A 22,237-nucleotide genomic window follows, 5' to 3' on the forward strand; every position below is an offset into this window, starting at 1 on the left:
AGTTTTAGGCAAACAAGCCAATCCCCATTAATCTGTGTTTGTGTTAGATCACCAATCTGGGATTTGCATTGGCCTGGGTCTCGATTAGCTAAAAATGGTTCTCCTGGTGATGCTTAGGAAAGGATTCATATCCTCTCAGCTAGGGTAACTTCAGCCTGATGCAATGGGACACACATTGTCTCATGTATGTGATCCCATGCATGCTTGAGCTTGACAATTTCACAGGAAGTGGGAAAGTATCTTTGGTTAGGGGAACAAGCGGTCAACAATGCTCAGTAGTATGACACTTTGAAGTTTGTCTTTACCTCTCCTTGTTGTAGTTACTATATGTGTCCAATTCTTCCTTTTGGCTTCTCCAGAGGTCCAGATGCTCAAACCAAAGGCTTCTGCTATAGTACCTGTCCACTCGGATCTCCTAACTAATCCCTCCCCTCACATCCTCTCAGGCCCATGCCCTGTCTGGTGAACTCATTAAAGCTGAGGTATTGGCGGTTGACAGTGGCTTCCTGTGTTCCACGACCAAGAAACCTGTGTATAACTTGAAGGGTACACCTCAACACCTTAACTCAAATGGTAGACGTTTGAGGCATGACAGAAGATTACTAGTGGTATGAGAAATTTCCTAGTACTCATCAGATCTTACCATGGAAGGCAAGCCCTAACCAGTCCAGTTCTGAACACTAGGAGAGCCTTAGCTCAAATAGGCCCATCATCACATGAGCACATTAGCATCTGGGAGACCTGTGAAGGGCAAGAAAGGCACTTCCAACCTGAGAACATCTCCTTGCAACTCTTTCGAGGCATTTTGTGACATTTGTGGGCCTTCTTTGGTTTGCTTACTGCTTTTTTTTTTCCTTTGCAATGCCAGGTTATCCTGGAGACCCTGGTATGCCAGGCCTCCCAGGCCTTAAAGGAGATGAAGGCATACAGGGCCTACCCGGCCCTCCTGGTGCCCCTGGATTACCGGCTTTACCAGGTGAAACAAACCCACCCACCCGCTGCACAGATTTGTCCTCTGTCCACTCTGGCACTCAGCATCCCCTGCTATACCTCTGGTCTGGGGACCAAGTTAACCAAAGTCAAAAGAAAGGTAGACCTAGTCAGTAAGCTCCCCACTGTGAGTGCAAGGCCACATGTACATAAGAAAAGGGCCCGGGTAAGCAACATTCTTTTGGCCTCAATAATGTACCATAGATAGACAGGCCATCAGTGAGGCCTGACCATCAAGGAGGAGGCCTGGGTTAGACTGCTGGAGCCCTGTCACTCTTCTGTGGATGTGCCATTGCAGCTGATGCTGGCCAGAAGGAGCTAACAAAAGCCTAGAGGAAAGTTTGCACCCAGACCTTCACTGTGTGCTTAACCCAGGCCGTAAATGGCCCCGGGATCCTGTGGATGACGCCCTTGAAACAGTCATTGGAGGCACACACCCATATGTCACTCTATCAGCAGTAAAAAGAGAAAGGGCATACCAGAGTCTGGGAGGCACTGATGTCCCAAATACAAAGCCAGACATTACTTTTAAAAACAACAGTTTCTAAATTCCTCAGAGATGGGCCTCTGTAAGGATATCTGTGCTTTTAAAACAGCCCCTTGGGGGACTTCTTGGCAGTCCAGTGGTTAAGACTCCATGCTTCCAATGCAGGGGGCAGAGGTTCAATCCCTGGTTGGGTAACTAAGATCCCACATGCCACATGGCACAGCCAAAATATAAAAATTAAAAAAAAAAAAAAAAACAGCCCCTAGGAGGAGGTACAGTTGATCCCAGCACCAAGGTGGAAAAAATCTAGAAATGGGGAGCTGGAGTCCCAGTTTTCTGTCTCATGTTTGCCACTGAGACGTTCTAGGCCCTTGACCATGTTTCTGTACATCTTTGGGCCTCTGTTTCCCAGGAGGTTAAGCTAGATGATTCCTAGGGACCCTTTTAACTTAGCTGCAGGAGAGGGGCAAATACTTTCCCAAACTCTTCCTTGGAGTTAGTGTCTAACATATGGCACCAGTTGGACTCCCCTGCAGAGGAGGCTGATGTGATTAACATGTTTGTGTGGGCTTATCCTTCCAGGTGGCCCTGGTGCTCTGGGCACCCAGGGAGCTCTAGGCCTGAAGGGGCAACGAGGAAACCCTGGCCAGACCACAACGGGGGCAGCTGGTCTCCCTGGCAGAGATGGTTTGCCAGGCCTGCCAGGCCTACCAGGCCCACCTGGTAAGTTGTTTCTCCCTTTGGTCTTGAGATTCACGTGTGATCCAGACTGTAGAACAGTCCTGATTTTTGAGGGAGGGAGCATTTCACAGGTTAGGGACCACAGCAATCAGAGTGTTCATCAAGGAAGACGAGCGAGGGCCATCTCAGTGACCAGACACTCCCCAATGCCTTCCGACTTCTGTAGTCATTTCATTTCACCCCTCACTGCTCTCAACCCCTAAGCCTGTGGACTGGTAGCTCTTGAAGGAGCAGAATTGGCTCTTTTAAGCTTGCCCTGGTCCTCAGGGCTCCAGCAGGATGGGCTGAAAGCTCAAGAAATTAGAAACCAAGCCTGGATCTTCATGTCTCTGTGTGCTCAGCTGTGTCCAACTGTTTGCGACCCCATGGACTGGGGCCCACCAGGCTCCTCTGTTCATGGGATTTCCCAGGCAAGAATACCGGAGTGGGTTGTCATTTCCTCCTCCAGGGGATCTTCATAGATGGCTGCTGAAAGCCTCCACAGGACTTATTCTTCTTAGATCATCTACCTGAGGATGAGACTCTAGATTCTAAGAAAAAAGGCTAGAAATACACCCTGCATGTTTCTTTGTAACCTACATCCCCTGACCGCTGCAGCTCGCCCCCATCTCCTCTTTGGTCCTAAGAGGACTTCCTGGGTTAGACACAGGGGTTTCTGAGTTGCTGAAGCTGCCTTGCTTATTTCCACATCCCCAGTGTCTGGAACATAGTGAATGTCCTGTAACTAGTAGAAGTAGGGCAAATTGAGTCAGCAGAGTTGGGAAACTGCTACACACTTTGGGTTCCTGTCTTGGGTTTTTTGAGGGGAGGGCATCTCTGTTTTGATCATTGATGCTCCAGGATTCTTGGTGACTGAGCTGCTGTGCATGAGCCCAGGTTCTTGTAAGTTGCCAAGCTTTTATGTTCCTTCTTCCTGAAGGTGCAGCATCTGAGACAGGAACCCTACAGAGCACAGAACCGGGATCGCTGGGACTCCGAGGGGAACGAGGTCCAAAAGGACACCCAGGCCTCAAAGGAATTAAAGGTGATCTTTGTCTGCTTAGGTTTCTTTGTTCCCCAAATTCCTTGGAGAAGGCCCCCTGGGAAGGAGCCAACCAACAGCCTTGGGAACCCGAACAAGAGCAACCTTGGATCTTGATGTGATTATAAGATTGTCGAAAGTGCTATGTTTGGAGCTCTAAGACTGAGGCTGGCGATTGAGGTTGCTCAGGACAAAGTGGCCCCCAGGCCATTCTTCCTGCCCCTCCACCGGTAGAAGCTATTCTGCATATCCTGTGACCCCTCTCAGTTTGCAAGGCCAAGGCAGGAAGTCACTTATCATTACCTTTAGCCTGCAGGAAAGGTCAAGACCTGAACCTCTGAAAAAGCCAGTTGGCTCCAGGAAAACAACTCCAGTCCCCCTGATGCTGAAGGACTGACTGACTGCCCCAGCCTTCAGCTGCCCTGCGCACTCCATCTTCCTGCTGGCTTTAGGTCATTCCTCTGTTTCATGCTCTAAGGGGCAGATGCTAAAGTGTAAATAAATCAGTTTATAATGGTTGCAGCTCAGGGCAAGGTGGAGGAAGAGGTGAAAGTGTCAACAGTTGCTGAAGAGAGGTTTGGAGATGACCTGGGGGATTCAGGTACCAAGATCTCTTCTCAAAGGAATTTATAGCTCTCCTCAACCTCCGAGAGGTTTTCACTCACTCCCCTCCTGTCTCATTGCCCTATCATAAAATGGTACTACCTGAGTATAGCAGCTCATTCAGACATTTTTGAAGGCTCCATCTCTACTTTTGAGACACAGGGAAAACTGCTGGGGGCAAAGGATATTAACTTGCAAGTCTTGACCTAGGGTGCCAATTTTGTTTTCCCTGACTCACTGCAGAGCTAGTGTGCTGCTTGATACCATTCTCTTACTTAAAAACAGGGCCAATTCTAATGCCTCTCCTTATTATATTCCCATGGTGCCAGAAGGTTTTCTTTCTCTCTCTAAGTCTGGAATGATGATAGGAATTCTCAACTGATTCACTAGACATGAGAATCACCATGGGGAGATGACTACAAATTAGATTCTTGGATCTGGCCACCTGAGAGTCTGATTGATTAGTCCTGGGGTGAGGCCCAGCAAGCTGTCTTGTAAACAAGTGTCACAGGTGACTCAAACTCAGGCAGGACATCCATGGATGACACTTGAGAAACGATTATTTGGAGAAGAGATTGTCCTTTCAGAGTTTCAGTGACTATCAAGTGATTATCAATCTTCTAAAAGTAGGAAGAGGCCCTTTGGGATCTTAGGGAAACTCAGAGTCACCTATGTCAGCCCAAAGTCTCTTTTCTTAGACCGTAAGTACAGATGGTCTAGGTGGCTGAGCCACAGTGCTAGTGACTCCATGCTATCTCTTCAAAGATGCTTTGCCGAACTCTCTATCATTAATTTCTTTGGCACTGTCTCTGTGTACAAAAGACATTTTGGTGAATAGAACCTTCAAGTAGCTTGAATTCCAGACTCTCAGCTGATTAGTATAGGTCGGTGGTTCTCAACTCTGATGACACATTAGACTGGGCTCTACCCTAGATAAATGAAATCCAAATCACTAACACAGATGTACTTTGATCGAGAGTGAAGCTAGTTCATTCTGCAGGCCTTCTGATTCCCTCCATGGAGTTGTTCAAGTCACAAATTACAACTGGCGAGTCTTCCTTCTTCTTGTAAAGATGGCTCACTTAGTTTAATGTTGTCTTTTTTTATTTTTCCTCCAGGGGACCCAGGTTTTTGTGCTTGTGATGGTGGTGTCCCCAACATGGGGCCACCTGGGGAGCCAGGCCTGCCTGGGCCACCAGGACTTCTGGGCCTTCCAGGTCTTAAAGGAACCAAAGGTGATCCAGGCTCTGGGGGTGCACAGGGCCCATCAGGGGATCCAGTAAGTCTTACCAAACTTGGCCCTGAGGAATCAAATGGGAGCTTGTCAAATGTCCCTCACCCCTCAACAAGCACTTTCTTAAAACACATAAAAGAAAGATGGGGATAAAGCAAACCTTCAGGGTTTTGATCTGTAATGTGAAGAAATCTGCTTAGCTATCTTGAAAATCCGTTTCTGCTTTAACCTACTTGTGTTCCCTCCCTTCCTTTTTCCCTTCCTTCCACAAAATAACTTACAATTGACCCACACTGTGTCAGGCCTTGAAAATAAAATTTGAATTAAGGCAAAGTTCCCATCCTCAAAGATTTCAAAACTTAGAAAGGGTAAGAAAATAAATGGGCAATGATAATCCAAGGTGATGACATAATCCAGTGTCCATTCTTTTGTGCCAAAATGTACCCAAAGACTTGTTTTAGGTCGAATCTATGCAAGATAATAAAATTCCATGAAGTCTGTATCTCCTGATCATTCCCTTCTCTTTTTGTCAGGGTGTATTTGGGCCTCGAGGTCCAACAGGCCCTAAAGGAAAGAAAGGGGACCCGACTCTCAGCACAGGATCAGGGATGCCAGGAGATCGAGGTGATCCTGGCCCCCAGGGGCTCCCTGGTGAGACGGGAGCCCCAGGCAAGGATGGAATACCAGGTTTACCAGGGCTGCCAGGCCTTCTGGTAAGTTGATTTTTCTTGGGTGACTAGTGCTGTAAATCCTCACACTTGACTTGGCAGGGGAAGGAGGCTGATGGCAGCTTCCTACCTCTGTCACTAACACTGTGCTTTTCCTTTCTGCAAAATGGGAATCTTTTTCTCAGAATGGGTCATTGGCTCACTTGATAAATGCTAGTGACAATCGACCATTATCACTTAAAATGCTTCAGTTTCTTAGGACATTTCCCTTGCAGGCAATCCAGCTGTTTTCTGTGACCAATCCCTGCCCCGCATACAGGGTTGTTATCTCTGCTCCCCTCACCTGGAGCCTTTTGCATTATCAGATCACGCAGGGTTGACAAGCTTCATTCCCGTTAACTCAACTCAGAGGAATTGATTGAAAAACTAGGGTAATAAAGAATTTTAACTGAAAAAAAAAAAAAAAAGCCTTGCTCCCACTGGTTATGTGTCTCTTTCCTATTGTCAGAGGGCTCGGCAGATGTGTCTTTAAGTCACACTTTCATTCTTTCCTATGTGTTGCCTAGGGTGATGGTGCACAGGGCTTCCCCGGTGAAAAGGGGTTACCAGGACTTCCTGGTGAAAAAGGCCATGCTGGTCCAACTGGCCCCCCAGGAATCGGGCTACCAGGGGCTCCTGGACCTCGTGGACTTCCTGGAGATAAAGGAGTAGATGGATTACCAGGGCAACCAGGCCCCCGTGGAGTTCCAGGTGAATAAGCAAATCTGATGGCTTTGGGCCTGGAAAACTGACTCCTTGAGTATAGATATGACCTAGATATATGAAATGTGTCATAAGAAAACTAATTGTAATCACTGCTCTCAATCCTCTAGAGGGTTTTCATGTGGAAAAGGGATCGTAATTGCACTGTGGTACAGGTATACAGAACAACAGAGATTTCAGCTCTGCTTAGTGAAAAACTTCCTAATAGAACAGTCCAAAAGTGTAACAGAGTTGCTTTGGGAGGTTATGAGCCCATCATCTCTGGAACATTTTAGACAGAAGCTGGATGACCATTTACTACAAGTGTCATGAAAGAAAGAAGTGGAAATTGGACAATAAAGGTATCCTCTAAGTTGTATGGTAATATCAGCAGGGAAGAACCTTTCTTTAATTCATAAGATCTCAGATTGAGAAGAGACCCTAGTTCTATCTAGTCTGATTTCCATTTCATACTTTAAATCCCTTCTATTTACATCACTTCTTTTTCTACTTGAATTTCAGGAATTATAGAATGATAGCTCTGCTTATAGATTGTTAATGTGCTATGCTAATAATTTCCCTTCTTGCACACAGAGCAGCTCTTCATCCCAACTTCTGTCTTTCCACAACTTCTATGTTCCCATTAGTGGTACCACACTTATAGTCATCTGAAATTGCAAAACTTGAAAATTGTCTCATTCCTTCATTTGCAATACCTCTTATAATCGTCCCTTCCTCTTCTTGGTATTAAGTTCTCGTTATCTCATGTCTAGCTTATCAAATACCTATATGCTTGTTGGGATGGATGGGTGGATGAATGACAACAATTTCCTAAGTAGTTTTACATCTCCTACCTCTGGACTTCTCCCACTCAAATCCGCTAGGAATACTGCTGCCAAGTTTATATCTGTAAAGTGCTGATTCCCTCATGTTACTCCCCTAGTCCAAAGCCACAAACGGTTTCTACTGAACAGAGAAACACTCTACTGAAACTCCTCAGACTGGAATTCAAAAGTCTCCAGACATAGACACAACCAACCTCTCTAACCTGGCCTTATCTCATACTCTTCCTAATGAAAACCAAACACTAAAACAACAGTTTCTCTCACTGTCCCCACAAAAAGTATATTCATTTCTACTGCCAACATTTTGCCCATGTTGCCTTTTTTTCTGGGATACTCTTCTTGTCTATGTACTCACATCCCACCCAACTTTCAGTGTTCAATATAAGCCCTAATTCTTTCACTAAGCTTTCTCTTGACCCCTACGGTATGTCATTGCCGGTTAGATTATATATTTCCTTCCATTGATGTTTTTACTGTTTCTGCGATTCATGGGGTCGTAAAGAGTCGGACACGACTGAGCGACTGAACTGAACTGAACTGAATCCATTATAAGCCTTTGGATACTAAGGAAGGAGAATAATCCTTTTCAGTGTTTCTCAATCTGCCTAGCATAGTGTAGTACTCCACAAGAGACTAATATACACACTCACAGAGAAAAGGGCCTTCCCCATAACCAGGAGGGTTTTTCTTAGATCTGTCTCCTCTTTCCACCTCGTCACCTTGAAGAATTACCAAAAAAGAAGACAGATACCAGGTCTTGTAAAAATGTATTTGTTTTAAAATGTACTTTTGTGAATTGATATAATAGTACAAGTTAAAAATTGATCATTCACGACTCTTAAAGCCAAGTCAGTATTTCAGTCCAAGTCAGTATTCCTCTTAAGGTTGTGAAGAATTTTTTTCAACCTTTTATTTTGTATTAGGGTATATCCAATTAACAAACAGTAGTTTCAGGTGAACAGCGAAGGAACTCAGCCATATATATATACATATCCATTTTCCCCTAAACTCCCCTCCCATCCAGGCTGCCACATAATATTGAGCAGAGATCCCTGTGCTATACAGTAGGTCCTTGTTGGTTTTCCATTTTAAATATAACAGTGTGTATATGTCCATCCCAAACTCCCTATCCCTTCCCCTCATCTTTCCCTACAGCAAGATTGTGAGGAATTTTATCAAACAAAATACGCTTCCTTTTAGAAGTCTTGGTGTCAGCTACAATTTTGCTTCCACCTTTGTTCCCAGAGACATTACTCATGGTCATTCCACTGCCCCTCTGCCAACTGGATCTTCACTCTAGGTCAACCTGTTTGGCAGGCAACTAGGTTTTAAACTGAGTTATATTAACATGGTACCTATAAACTTACATACACTCAAATTTGGATATTATCAATATTCAAACTGCTTGAAAACAGGCTGAGTCAATGGAAGGAAGCCCATGGGACCATTTCTGTCCCAAACTTCACTACCCCTGGGCCTGGAAAGTTCTCACGAATCTAGTGATCTAAAAAAGCTATATAGCCTGGGAGATGCCTTATGCAGAAAATATTCTTGTTGAAGTACCAAGACTTTCCAAAAAGTGACTTCAATTAAGAGCATTAGCTTTCTTTTTCTCTCTATGGCCACCAAATATAACTCCTCGAACCAAGCTTTCTTTCTACACAGATTTAAAAACACTTCACCTGTGGGCCCTAAACATTTGCAATTGTGGACATGACTGTTGCCATGGAAGATGAAGATGCCATTCCTAAACGTACACTCACTCCAGCCAATTGTGGCTCAGGCTAGGACACATTGCCAGGAAAGGGAATGTAGTCATTGAAGCTTTTCAACCTAATAGTGTGAATTATTACAAACCCTAGGCAAAGAGACAACTAGCTGTTTCCAGAGAGGCTCTGATCCAGATGCTCATAGTAATCAATCACCCAGGTTATCACTGCAGTGGCTACTGTGTGGATGCCAGTTTTCTCCACTCTATCCAGACAATTTGATCAGTGGGCTACAGACAAGACTTTCCTTGGGCCTCAAAGAACTTCCATCCCGGTTTAATTTTCTTCTTTACTTGATTGGTCTAGGTGACTGCTGCTGCAAGGAGGAGGTTGGGAAAAAAGACTTAGACGCAGAGGGAGGTGAGACCTAGCTAGGTCTAGAGGTTCTCAAATGCCGATGGTGGCAACCCTCCCCCCCTTCCTTTTTGTTCACTTTATCTCAGATATTCACAATGGCCTGAGCACCACACTGGAGGCCTGAGTTGGGGAGGGGTGATCCTAAGGCTGGGGTACAAAGGCTCATGCTGACACTGCTTCAAAGGCTCCTTAGCACACCTCTTCTGGGAGGGAGGACAGAAGAAGTGGGCACGCAATCTCTGCAAGCGGCTGGGCACCTTCATCATGCATGTTGATGGCTTCGCTCATCTCTGCCTTGAGTATCTTCATTTATGAACGTAACTGAGGCCATGACTTGCCTTGGGAGTTACCTAAAAGGATCCACACATCTGATATTTATTCATTTGACCTGGAATCAACTGAGATGTTAGAATCTTGATAACCAGAACTGCTTTTTGATTCTGAAGATGGGTTTTGGCATTAATGGGCAAATTCTGAATAAGTATGTCATTTGTTGCACTTGTGAAATAGAACATGGGTAAAGCTGGTTTCTGCTTTGTTGGGGAGAAGGCTCTGAATTGATGTAAAGTAAGAGAGCCAGATGTATGACTTGAAGTCCTTATCTTCTTGCCATTTTGACCCTCTGCTTGCAATACACAAATGTGGTGTGTTGTATAGGACTGGTCTAAGGCAAAAGGGAAGCATGCCCTTGATTCCTTCTGGCATCTACTCATCTTCCATTTTCTCATTATTTTTCCTTCCCTGTAACCTTTCCAGATGCCTGTCCTCAGCCCCATCCTCTAAAGGTTTTGTTTTCCTCTGGTGATCACAAGTGAAAATCATCTATAAAATTGATATGATAAATTGAGGATAGGTGGTTTCATGTTTGGACCTGGCCCAGAGATATTTATTTATCTTTTGCCCAGTTTGTTTTTGAAGCCATAAAGCAATGGAACTACATGATACATTAAAGTCAATTAACTATTGAAATAGTTGGGGCAGGAGAGTTTTCTCCAGGGTCCCTCTCAGAATACCACATAGGGAGGCAGTTCTTCAGCCTAGTCCAAAGCTGAGGGCAGGACTGGCAGCCCTCTCCCCATGAAGCATCTCATCCATCATGAGATGCTTACTCATAGAGCATCTTTCTGCAGTAGGGAAATAGCTCTCTGAAAGAGCACCATCATTTCAGCACCTGGCAGGATGGAGATGGGTATAACCAGCTGTGGAGGAAGATCAGGCTTGTGGCTATCTTTCCACCTGTGAAAATGTAACTATAGGAGCTTGAAGTCTAGAAGGCAGAAAGCTGCTGCCAAGGCTACAAAATATGTCACTAACCTGAATGAGGTAGAATCTAGGGGATGGCCTCGAGGGAGCTCTTCTGAATACTCCTCCTTAAGTAAGATACTAAAAAACTAGTATTCATGGAGCACATACCAGGGTGCCCAGCACTGTGCTAAGTGCTATTAGCACTATTCCATATAATCCTCACAAGTACCATATGAGATAAGTAGCTCCCATTTTACACATGAGGCTCAGAGAGGTTGAGTATCTTGCTCATACAACTAGTCAGTAGTAGAACTACAATACAAGCTCAGCTCTGTCTCGCTTCAGAGCCCAACCTCTTAACCAATACATTATACTGTTGAATTCCCAGTTTTGATTTAGGACTTAGAACAGGTGGGCTAAAAATGCCATCAAGCTTTTGTATTAGAAAGTGAAAGCGAGACTCTCGGGGAGGAATGCCAGCCAGTTGAATAAGCTGTCTGAATCACAGGTTGTATACATATCTTTAAGAGATGTAATTTGTGATTTAAGTACAGACAAAAGCTATAGCAGTTTCTTGGAACTGTGGGCTCTGTGACTTAAAGTAGATCTCTGGGAATTGTTTTAATGAATAGGCAAGACTAATTTTAATTAGCAATTATTTATAAATGGCCTCTGAAGGAGCCAACTAACAATTCGTTCACTGGTATTTTATTAAACCTCCCCTCTGTGATCGTAGACTTTTTATTTGCACTGTGAGTGAGTGAGGAAGAATTTGCTAGGGGAAGGGCTATGTGCATCAATTTCAATGTCTTGAATACTGAAATTGACGACCCCTTCTCCCAGTAGCAGAGTCGACAGTTTCAAATGAGGAGCTGAGCAAAAGATCACCATCTGTCATGATCAAGAAAGTGGACTTCAGTGTTTGCTTGGTGCAGACATATGGGTCCATCTGACCAAGGATAATGGATAGGTTTCAGTAGATCCTAAATGACGAGTGTCAAAAGAACCCAGTGGTTTGGGAAAAGCCTCATTCCAAGAAAAGAGCAGTCATGTGAACTTGAGGGGTCTTGTCTTCAAACCCTCCAATTTAGTCATGTGGACATAATAATAACTAACCCTAAGCATGCATTCTAGGGAGGGGCTCCACCTGAGGGCAGGGTGAATGGGCAACTGCTGTTTGCTGCTGTTCCTACACAACAGGAGACTTTGTTAGAATGTGGTGTCCCCGCACTAGGACACTAGGGGCATTCTTATCCATGAGAAATTGCACTAGGAGTAACTCCCAAGAGCTTCTGAAGCCAAGATTTTTCTGCATGGGCTCCCAGCTTCTGGGTGGAAAGAATAACTTAGCTGTTGCATTCAATGGAATGGAAGTAAAGGAGCATGCTAGGGGGAAGTCATCCCTGACTCGATCGGTTCAGCTGCTTACATGTTACCATTTACAGGTATCACCTTGCCTTGTATTATTCCTGGACCATATGGTCCATCAGGACTCCCAGGAGCTCCCGGATTCCCAGGTATGGAATGAGGCCAGAAAAAGCCACTGAACACACATGTAAGGGCCATGTACCAAAGTAAGCCAAGGATAGCCCAGTAGCACTGGGGGATCCACGTTCCTCCTGAGAGGGCAACCTTGAGAATTGAGGAACAGAATGGCTGCTAGAGAGGGCTGTGTGGGGAGGGGAGAATAAGAGAGGCCCTCCAAGAGATTAGGTGTTTTTCTTTTTTGACTATACTGCCTGGCGTGTGGGATCCTAGTTCCCCAACCAGGGAACAAACTTTCACTCTTGGCATGAAAGCACCGAGTCATAACCATTGGACTCCAGGGAATTCCTAAGACTAGGATTCTTGAATGGACATCACAGATCACAGCCACACCAACGTTCCTTTCCCCTTACCACTCACATTTCGGTTTTTAGGCCCTAAAGGGGCCCGTGGCCTCCCTGGGGCTCCAGGCCAACCTGGATTGCGTGGAAATAAAGGAGACCCCGGAAGTCCAGGATTGGTTCACCTGCCTGAATTGCCAGGTAAGAAAAGGAGCTTCTCCCCCTGCCCCCCGCCTCTCCTGTTGTGTGAGTATGTGTTTGGATTGTGGTAGCCATCCACCCACTGTAGGAAGTTAGGTTTGTGCTCTGGTATAAGTGGGGTGGTTTTGATTTCATAGTCAGACAAGACAGAGCTTAGAGCTATAGAAGGACAGCGTCTCAGAGCAATAAGGGCCATTTGTGATGAGCTGAGCCAACCCCTTCAGGTTCAGCAGAGGAAACTGTGGCGCATATGGAAAGTGACTCGCCTGAGATCACAAAGTCACTAGTGACAGGGCTAGGACTCTGCCGGGTGATCTGACCGCATGTTCTGTCAGTTGGTCTGACTGCATGTTCTGGCAGTTCCCTGGATCAACTCCTGAAAGCTCAGAGAAAGAGATGCAGATAAGGGAGAGGGAAGTTGGCATATTTCAGACCCTTGGCTGACACCCTGTTGTTCTAACCTGAGCTTCATTGTGCTACAGTGCACCAGCGTTTCTCAAACTGTGTTCCCTCAGCCAGCCACATCAGCATCACCTTGGAACTTCTTAGTAATGCAGTTCCTTGGCCCCTTGGCAGAGTTGCTGATCAGAAGTTTTGTGGCAGGGTGGGGGTATGGGCCCGGCAATCTGGGTTTTCCCAAGCACCCCTGCCCCCGGGGATTCTGATGCATCCTCAGTCTGAGAACCACCTCTGCTCAGCAGTAGGGGGCTCATCAGGTCACATTTCCTTGGGTTTATTGGTGTCTCAGGTCCCTCCACCATCCAGAAAGAGGGAGGCATGAGGACGGGAGTTAGACAACCCCAGAAGAGACCAGGCCTTTGACAGAGGGTCCTGGCTCTAACCTGTGCTCTTCGGCCACTGTAGGAGCCCCAGGAGTGGGTTGCTGAGCTCTGCCCAAGGCCTGGCCTCATTGAGCTAGAACCTCCTCTGGGTCACACATTGCAGTCCCTGCCACTGAGCAAGTCTTCCCAGGACTAGATACCTTTAAGGAAAGCCACACATGACTAATGTGACAACTTTTGTAGTAGTAAAAAAAATCTGTGTCAGAGTCCTCTAACCAAACCTATGACTTCTAAACCGCCATGGCCTTTTCTTTTTGACTCTTCACATTTAGGGTTTCCTGGACCTCATGGGGAGAAGGGCTTGCCTGGGTTTCCTGGGCTCCCTGGAAAAGATGGCTTGCCTGGGAAAGTTGGCAGCCCCGGCTTACCAGGTTCCAAGGGAGCCCCTGGTGACATCCTTGGTGCTGAAAATGGTGCTCCGGGGGAGCAAGGTCTACAGGGACTGCCTGGGGACAGAGGATTTCCTGGAGACTCTGGCCTTCCAGGACTCAAGGGTGACTTTCTTTTCCCCACCTATTTGACAGTCTGCAGAAAGGCTTTCAGTACCTGGTGTAGCTGCATGAATAACTGCATGAATCTGGGGTGATGGATGAACTAGCGGCTTGAAACGAAAAGTCATTGTGTTCTCTCTCTGCCTTTCTTAAATCACCGGAGTCCATTCTCCTGTCTCAGTAATTCCAGAAGTATCTAGAATCCATAGTCAGATTTCTTGCAAAGCCCATAATTAGCAGCAAGGCTGGAGCTGATGAGACAGTGGCCCGTCAGAGGCATCCTGGGGCTGGGCTCTTCTGCTGGAAGGTGGTTTGATAGTGGTCCCTGCTATCAATCCAGGCTGTGATCATCTGCCTCTTCCTTTCCTTAGGTTTGCTTGGGAAGTCGGGCTTGCTCGGCCCCAAAGGTGAGCGGGGCAGCCCTGGAATACCAGGCCGCGTGGGTCAGCCAGGCCCCCCAGGCCCTAGTGGTCTATTTGGCATCAAGGGCAAACCCGGCCTCCGCGGACCCCCAGGCTTTCCAGGCATTTCAGGTAGGTCCTTCAGAGGAGCAGCCCCAACTTGACAGACTTAAGCTGGGCCTTGGGGCCCTGGCACCCTGAGGGGCAGTAACAGCAGTGTGACAGGGTCAGAGCCGAGGAGACTGAGTTGTCTAACCTGCGTTTCACATCTCAAGCCCCCCACGGTGCCAGGTTGAAAAAGTTTAGCCTCCAAAAAGTGACCCTCAAATATGAGCACTCCTCGCCCCTCCCCCATGGCCTCCGCCCACCCACCCACAAACCCCGCCCCCACCCACAAACCCTGCCCCCATGCCCCGCCCACCCACCCACAAACCCCGCCCCCCACCCACAAACCCTGCCCCACGCCTCGCCCACCCACCCACAAACCCCGCCCCACACCCTGCCCACCCACCCACAAACCCCGCCCCCATGCCCCGACCCTGGCAGCTTGCCTCTTGGGCCAGCAGGTCTCTGAGGACCCAGAGCCAAAGTGCTTTTCACTCCACAGTGGGGCATGACATCCTCTGGTTCCAGCCTAGTGTTTGCAGCTTGCCTTTTTCTCACACCACCCTTTTCACCACTGACTCCTAGCCACGTGACTGAAGTTGAGTTTGTATACAACTATTAATATCTTTTTTAATCCTCTTTGTGATTGTGTGTTTCTGGGGTCTTCACATAGGCTTTCCAGGTGAGCAAACAGCACACAAGCTCACAGACTAACACCCCCACCAGCTTGGCCTCTCAGGGAATTATCTTACTATACATTACAACCTGGTAAGGCCAGGGGGTCCCTGAACTCATACTGTGGGGTTGGCCCCCATTGAATTTCCTTCCCTTGTTGTGGAATCCCCTTCACAGCCTCCCATTAGAATCCTGGGGCTCCCAGCTACATGATGCTTTTCAATCCATAGAAAGCCAAGCCAGCCATTCATTTAGGTCCTTGGGGGCCCAAATACCTCTGTCATCACTGATTTGATCCTTTGATTTTTTAATTTCCTTGCTTTGTACCTGAACATTCCACTTTGGCAGCAGCTCAAGAGGTTAATCCCATTGAGCAACTGAAAGCCCGGTGAAAGAAGTCTCAGAATACCTAGGAGACCAGATGGGCCTTGGGAATTTCTACAATATTTGGCACTAGGGGGTCTTTCAACTCTAATGCCAAGGAACTGGCTGACTTAACTGCTTGCATGAGGGATTAAAAGGGCAGCCCTGATCCATGACTCCCTAGGAGGCCGCAACAATTGTTGGGCTTTAACCTCTACTTCACCGGTTGGCTCAGGAAACAGCCATTGTGGACTGATTCATGCTGGAAGTACCAGGAAACTAGAGTCCACTTGCCACCCTGGCTCCCTAGAGCTCCATTCAGGGGCTAAAGTATGAACCACATTCATAAAGGGAGAAGAGTTGTCATCAGAAGGGGTTTGCTCATCTCCCCTGCCAGCTATAGTGCCATGCTGGTAAAGGTAGCCGCTGGTGGGGCACCCTGGGGGATAAGTGCTATGCGTCAACCAACTGAAAACAACTCTGCCTGTTAGCCTGCGTGGCCCATTGTTCAAAGTCTGTTTACAAACCCCATCAAGTCAACCAACCAGAAGCCAGGGGAATGGGCAGTGGCCCAGATCTGGATAGTCTCACTTGACAGCTATCATGTATTTTCTCCTGTGCTGATTCAGGACATCCTGGAAAGAAAGGTCCAAGAGGCGAGATAGGTCTCCCTGCGTCAGCTGGAAAGAGAGGCCTGCCTGGGCTGAAAGGGCTTCCAGGACCACCAGGGCCAATTGGCTTCCTGGGAAACTCAGGCTTGCCAGGGGCTACTGGGTTGCCAGGGCTGCCAGGTCTGAAGGGTAAGTAAAATGATCAAGAAGGCACCAGTGGGTGCCCAACTTGCCTCCTCCCTCCTCTCCTCCTAGGAAAGGGGAATGGGGAGGGAGGTGAGCAGGGCTTCCCTGGTGGCTCAGATGGTAAAAAATCTGCCCGCCAATGCAGGAGGCCCCGGTTCGATCCCTGGGTTGTGACAATCCCCTGGAGGAGGGCATGGCAACCCACTCCAGTATTCTTCCTGGAGAATCCCAGGGACAGAGGAGCCTGGTGGGCTACAGTCCATGGAGTTGCAGAGTCAGACACTGATCAACTAAAACTTTCACAGTAGGAGAAGACAAATGCTAGAGCAGGACTCCCACCCACAGCAAGACACTTTCCCTGCCTGCTGGGTGGAACACTGGGCTGAATAACTTGAGCAGGAAAGCCCAGGACAGCAACAGCCACACCGGGTTTACTCATTTGCATGAACCCTTCATACAGCCTGATGGCTCTCACTTCCTTTGATTATTCTAGTAGACACCAGGAGTTGGGCAGGAAGGGAAGTAACTGGTCCAAGGTCACACAATTGGTTAGCAACAGCACCAGGCTAGAGCTCATCTCTCTGCCTCCTGGGCCTAAGTTTATTTATTTATTTTCTCTGTGCTACACATGAGCTCTAACTTGAAAAATCGTAAGAGGAGTGTCCAGCTCTTCTTTCCTTCCTGGTACTTAGTTCCATGTCCCTATTCGGGGAAGTAGCATAACATGTACTAAGAGCTTGGGGTTTAGAGTTAGAGAAACATGGGTCAGAACCTCTCCTCTGCAACTTTCTAGGTATGTGACTTTGGGTGAGTTAACTAACCTCTCTGAGCATCCATTTCCTTGTATGTCAAACGGGGATAATAATAGAATTTCTTGTTTCTCAACAGGTGAGAAGGGGTCTGCTGGACTGACAGGTTTTCCAGGGATTCCAGGTCTCCCTGGTATTCCTGGAGCAAGTGGATTAAAGGGAATTCCTGGGTCGACAGGAAGAGTGGGGCCATCTGGATGGGCTGGTAGCCCTGGTGAAAAAGGTGAGCTGGGGAACCCAGTTCTGGAATTGCCACCCCTCCTTCCCAAGGTGCATTTTATCTACTTTGTCGTTCAGGTGGCTTGTACCAACCTCAGGATTTGAGGTTTCTCAATGAAATCCTTTTAAACCCAGAGACCTCAATCACTCTGCATTACCACAGCATGTTAGGGGCCTTGACACACGTTTCCAGATGCTTAGTGGAGAAGGGTTTTGAGTAGGGTCTAAAATCGTAGGACCTTGGGCTTGTCCAAGAAGAGGGCATGCCCGTTAATGCAAAGTTGGGGAAATAGGGGCAGGAAAGAAGCTGGAAGAACCCAGAAAGGGCCCTGGAGTGGTGCGGGAAGAGCTGATATGACATGCTTACCCTGTGTCTAAGCCCCCCTCACGCGGCCTCATGACCTCCATCCCTGCAGGAGACAGAGGTGACCCAGGCCCCTTTGGGATACCCGGTCATCGACCTCCAATGCTAAACCTCCGCTTCAAAGGAGACAAAGGTTCTCAGGGCTCAGCTGGAGCCGTTGGATTTCCCGGACCCAGAGGTACCCGGGCAGGGAATGGGAAGGAGAAATACCTAAGACAGTTTTCATGACCAAACTTGACTTCTTTACTGAAAAAAGCCCCCACCGTAGAAGAACCCTCAGAGCAGCAGTGTGGGAGGCAGTGGTTGGCGGGGAAGAGCACGGAGGCGCCTTTCCTTGGCCTGAGGAGTATCTGGACTGTGAGACTGCCGGTTTGCACTGCCCCTGTGGAACTCAGTTTTTGAACCACAGGTGGCTGTACCCCTGGAGGGGCCAGGCAGATAGTGGAGGGTGGGCACTGAGTGGCTTTCCCACTGAGGAAGCTGGGGTGGCCCTGGCTGGTACCCCATAAGGCCAAAGGCACCTCCTCCTACCCCCATCCCACCCCAAGCTAACTGTCCCCAAGCTTTCCCTTTGCCTACCTGTGACCCAGGGCACCTGCTGCTTGGGGAACAGATTTTCTCTTGCCCAGAGTGTTTCCCCAAGACTTTTGCTTCTTTCCCAGGTGACAAAGGAGAGGCTGGCCACCCCGGGCCACCAGGCTTGCCTGGAGCTCCTGGCTTCCCCAACCTCATCAAGGGGCTTAGTGGGAGACCAGGCCCCCCTGGCTCCACAGGACTACGGGGCTTACCTGGCCTGAAGGGACACCCTGGAATCACAGGTTTCCCAGGAATTCGAGGAGAAAGTGTAAGTGGGCCCAGATCTTTGTCTCCCCACCAGGGAACGGCCTTGATAGCAGAGGGATGGGCCCCTATTGCCCACCTTTCTGATCTCAGCCCACTTCCCATGCCCTCCATGAGCTAACCCCAACAAGGCACCTCCTTGAGTTGGCCAGGTCTTCTCACTTGTTCCCGAACATCCCCTCTTCCAGGCCTTTGTTCACACTATCTCCCTCACATGGCAGAGCATCCTCCTTGCAATTGCTGATGACCTGCTGGTCCTTCAGGCCCCAGCCCAGGCACCCGCCCCTCCAGGAGTCCCTGAGTTCCCACCCTGCTGGCACCCTACATCTCACACTGCTTCCACTGATCCTGGTTGGTTCTGCCTGGGTCTGATTTCCTCAATGAGATTGTTAGGACTTGAGAGCAAGCCTTGCTTGCTTTTTGTCTGCATCCCACTGCCAGCATCCCATGTTGAGTTTGGCACATTAGAAGAATTCAGTACAGACTATTTGATGTTTTGATTTCAGAAAGATCTTTGTTGCCTCTAGGCAACAACTGGCAAAGAATCAAAGTCAGTTTTTTTCCTGGATTTTTAAAAAGCAGAGTGGTAGGGTAGTTAGCAATGAGACAGGCATAGGCTTGATTCTCCGTTCCATCACTCATTAGCTCTGTGATTTGGGGCATATCACTCCACTTGCTGGAGCCTTGCTCTTCTCATCTGCTCAAAATGGGAATAGAATTCAAACCTTCTTCAGCCCATAGTGAAGGTTAAGGGAGCAAGTATGTATAAAGCAGGTAGCATTGTATTTGGTACATGGCAGACTCTAAATAAATAGTAGCAATAATAGTACTGAAGGGACTAAATAAATTGGATCACAGGACACCTGTATTCCCTGCAGGCACAGTCCCTGTCCTTTAAAAGTATCAGTCCAGCTGATGGAGAGAAAACACACACACATACACACACACCTGAAGAAAATGCAAAAGAAACAATTCTCAACCTGCTGCTTACGTACTAGGAAGGATGCAATCAAAGTGGGAAGGCATTCTGGGAGGGGTCCCAGCTTAAGCAGGGGCTCTGAATGAGTAGATATGGCGATGCACAGAAAACACCAGGTGAAGGGGGGATGTCGTGGTCATGGTCCAGGGAGCTAAGTGACCCAAATCAGACTGCTACCCAAGGTCCTGGGTAGTATGTATCCTTACTGGGTACATCTCAAACCCAAACCATACCAGATGCCAGGAGAGGAACCGGGCCAGTTGCAGCCAACATGCCTGCTTCTCAGACTCAATATGTTGGATATTAGCCAGGGAAGACAGTTTTTCTTGTGAAAATCATGGGAATATTAGACCAAATTCAGACTCCAGTACCTGCCTGCATGCAGCCCGCTACCTAGTGGCAGAAAGACTCCACATTCCTTGCAGAACCTGTGGCAGAGGCCTAGCTCCACATGGGAAGGCCACACTTGTTCTCGTCCATCATGCCTTTGGCATGGGTGGTGATTGCCAACTGTATGTAGAGTAAATCAAGTTCCTGCACTGACTGTTAGGTTCTGTATTTTCTAAGAGATTTACTAGAACATCCACACCTTGATTTCCCATGATACCAGTTTTGTTAGGCACTGGGAAGTTATGAATGACAAGACCAGGGTTAATCTGCAGATCAAACCCTTCCCCTATTACCATAAATATGCATTTCTCCCCTTGCATATCAATTTCCCCTCTGCAGGATGCCCCCCTCCTCTCCACCCCTGCCACAGAGTATGAAATGGACAGGTCTCAAGCAGTGGCTCAGGGAAGGGAGCGGGAAGAGATGATGGGAGGTCCTGAGTGCTAAGCAGAAATACTAATTTATGTATTGCTTTGAAGGGTTCACAAGGTCTCAGTGGAGCTCCCGGGCTACCAGGAGCATCTGGTCTCCCAGGTTTAAAAGGTAAGGAGCTTACTTCACTCTATAACTGGCTCTAGGTTCATCTACCTCACTACAACTGACTCAAATTCATTCCTTTTTATGGGTGAGTAATATTCCATTGTATATAAGTACCACATCTTCTTTATCCATTTATCTGTCAATGGATACCTAGGTTGCTTCCACATCCTGACTATTGTAAATAGTGCTGCAATGAACATGGGGGTACATGTGTCTTTTTCTATGATGGTTTTCTCAGGGTATATGCCCAATATATTAATGCATATATATGGAATCTAGGAAGATGGTATTGATTAACCTATTTGCAGGGTGGGAATAGAGATACAGATGTAGATAACGGACTTGTGGAGACAGCAGGGGAAGGAAAGGGTGGGACGAATTGAGAGAGTAGCAATGAAACATATACATTCAGTTCAGTTCAGTCGCTCAGTCATGTCTGACTCTGCGACCCCATGAATCGCAGCATGCCAGGCCTCCCTGTCCATCACCAACTCCCGGAGTTCACCCAAACTCATGTCCATCGAGTCAGTGATGCCATCCAGCCATCTCATCCTCTGTCGTCCCCTTCTCCTCACCCCCAATCCCTCCCAGCATCAGGGTCTTTTCTAATGAGTCAGCTCTTTGCACAAGGTGGCCAAAGTATTGGCGTTTCAGCTTTAGCATCAGTCCCTCCAGTGAACATCCAGAACTGATCTCCTTTAGGATGGACTGGTTGCGGAGATCCAACTCTCAAGAGTGTTCTCCAACACCACAGTTCAAAAGCATCAATTCTTTGGTGCTCAGCTTTCTTCACAGTCCAACTATCACACCCATACATGACCACAGGAAAAACCATAGCCTTGACGAGACAGACCTTTGTTGACAAAGTAATGTCTCTGCTTTTTACTATGCTATCTAGGTTGGTCATAACTTTCCTTCCAAGGAGTAAGCATCTTTTAATTTCAAGGCTGCAATCACCATCTGCAGTGATTTTGGAGCCCAAAGAAATAAAGTCTGACACTGTTTCCACTATTTCCCCATCTATTTCCCATGAAGTGATGGGACCAGATGCCATGATCTTCGTTTTCTGAATGTTGAGTTTTAAGCCAATTTTTTCACTCTCCTCTTTCACTTTCATCAAGAGGCTCTTTAGTTTCTCTTCACTTTCTGCCATAAGGGTGGTGTCATCTGCATATCTGAGGTTATTGATATTTCTCCTGGAAATCTTGATTCCAGCTTGTGCTTCTTCCAGCCCAGCATTTCTCATGATGTACTCTGCATAGAAGTTAAATAAGCAGGGTGACAGTATACAGCCTTGACATACTCCTTTTCCTATTTGGAACCAGTCTGTTGTTCCATGTCCAGTTCTAACTGTTGCTTCCTGACCTGCATATAGGTTTCTCAAAAGGCAGGTCAGGTGGTCTGGTATTCCCATCTCTCTCAGAATTTTCCACAGTTCATTTTGATCCACACAGTCAAAGGCTTTGGCATAGTCAATAAAGCAGAAATAGATGTTTTTCTGGAACTCTCTTGCTTTTTCAATGATCCAGCGGGTGTTGGCAATTTGATCTCTGGTTCCTCTGCCTTTTCTAAAACCAGCTTGAACATCTGGAAGTTCATGGTTCATGTATTGCTGAAGCCTGGCTTGTACATTACCATATGTAAAATAGCTAGCTAGTGGGAAGTTGCTGTATAACACAGGGAGCTCAACCCGG

At 47.3% G+C, this 22,237-nt stretch overlaps 1 protein-coding gene across 3 annotated transcripts in view; it reads left to right on the forward strand.

The window, feature by feature from the left end:
* COL4A6 (collagen type IV alpha 6 chain) overlaps positions 1–22,237 on the forward strand; it is a 345,428-nt gene that overhangs the window by 307,318 nt on the left and 15,873 nt on the right. For 2 of the 3 annotated variants that reach the window (XM_070292135.1, XM_070292136.1), the window contains 16 exons: positions 869–976; positions 2,060–2,200; positions 3,138–3,242; positions 4,961–5,121; positions 5,610–5,789; positions 6,311–6,494; positions 9,406–9,459; positions 12,147–12,218; positions 12,621–12,728; positions 13,843–14,064; positions 14,433–14,594; positions 16,235–16,405; positions 17,291–17,434; positions 17,847–17,972; positions 18,457–18,638; positions 20,483–20,546. In XM_070292135.1, coding sequence (XP_070148236.1) covers positions 869–976; positions 2,060–2,200; positions 3,138–3,242; positions 4,961–5,121; positions 5,610–5,789; positions 6,311–6,494; positions 9,406–9,459; positions 12,147–12,218; positions 12,621–12,728; positions 13,843–14,064; positions 14,433–14,594; positions 16,235–16,405; positions 17,291–17,434; positions 17,847–17,972; positions 18,457–18,638; positions 20,483–20,546 — 2,184 coding nt within the window. The remainder of the gene's footprint in view (positions 1–868; positions 977–2,059; positions 2,201–3,137; positions 3,243–4,960; positions 5,122–5,609; positions 5,790–6,310; positions 6,495–9,405; positions 9,460–12,146; positions 12,219–12,620; positions 12,729–13,842; positions 14,065–14,432; positions 14,595–16,234; positions 16,406–17,290; positions 17,435–17,846; positions 17,973–18,456; positions 18,639–20,482; positions 20,547–22,237) is intronic. The other variant, XM_070292137.1, reaches the window with a different exon arrangement.

The sequence above is a fragment of the Ovis canadensis genome, chromosome X (assembly GCF_042477335.2).
Source record: "Ovis canadensis isolate MfBH-ARS-UI-01 breed Bighorn chromosome X, ARS-UI_OviCan_v2, whole genome shotgun sequence".
Classification (NCBI taxonomy): Eukaryota; Metazoa; Chordata; class Mammalia; order Artiodactyla; family Bovidae; genus Ovis; species Ovis canadensis.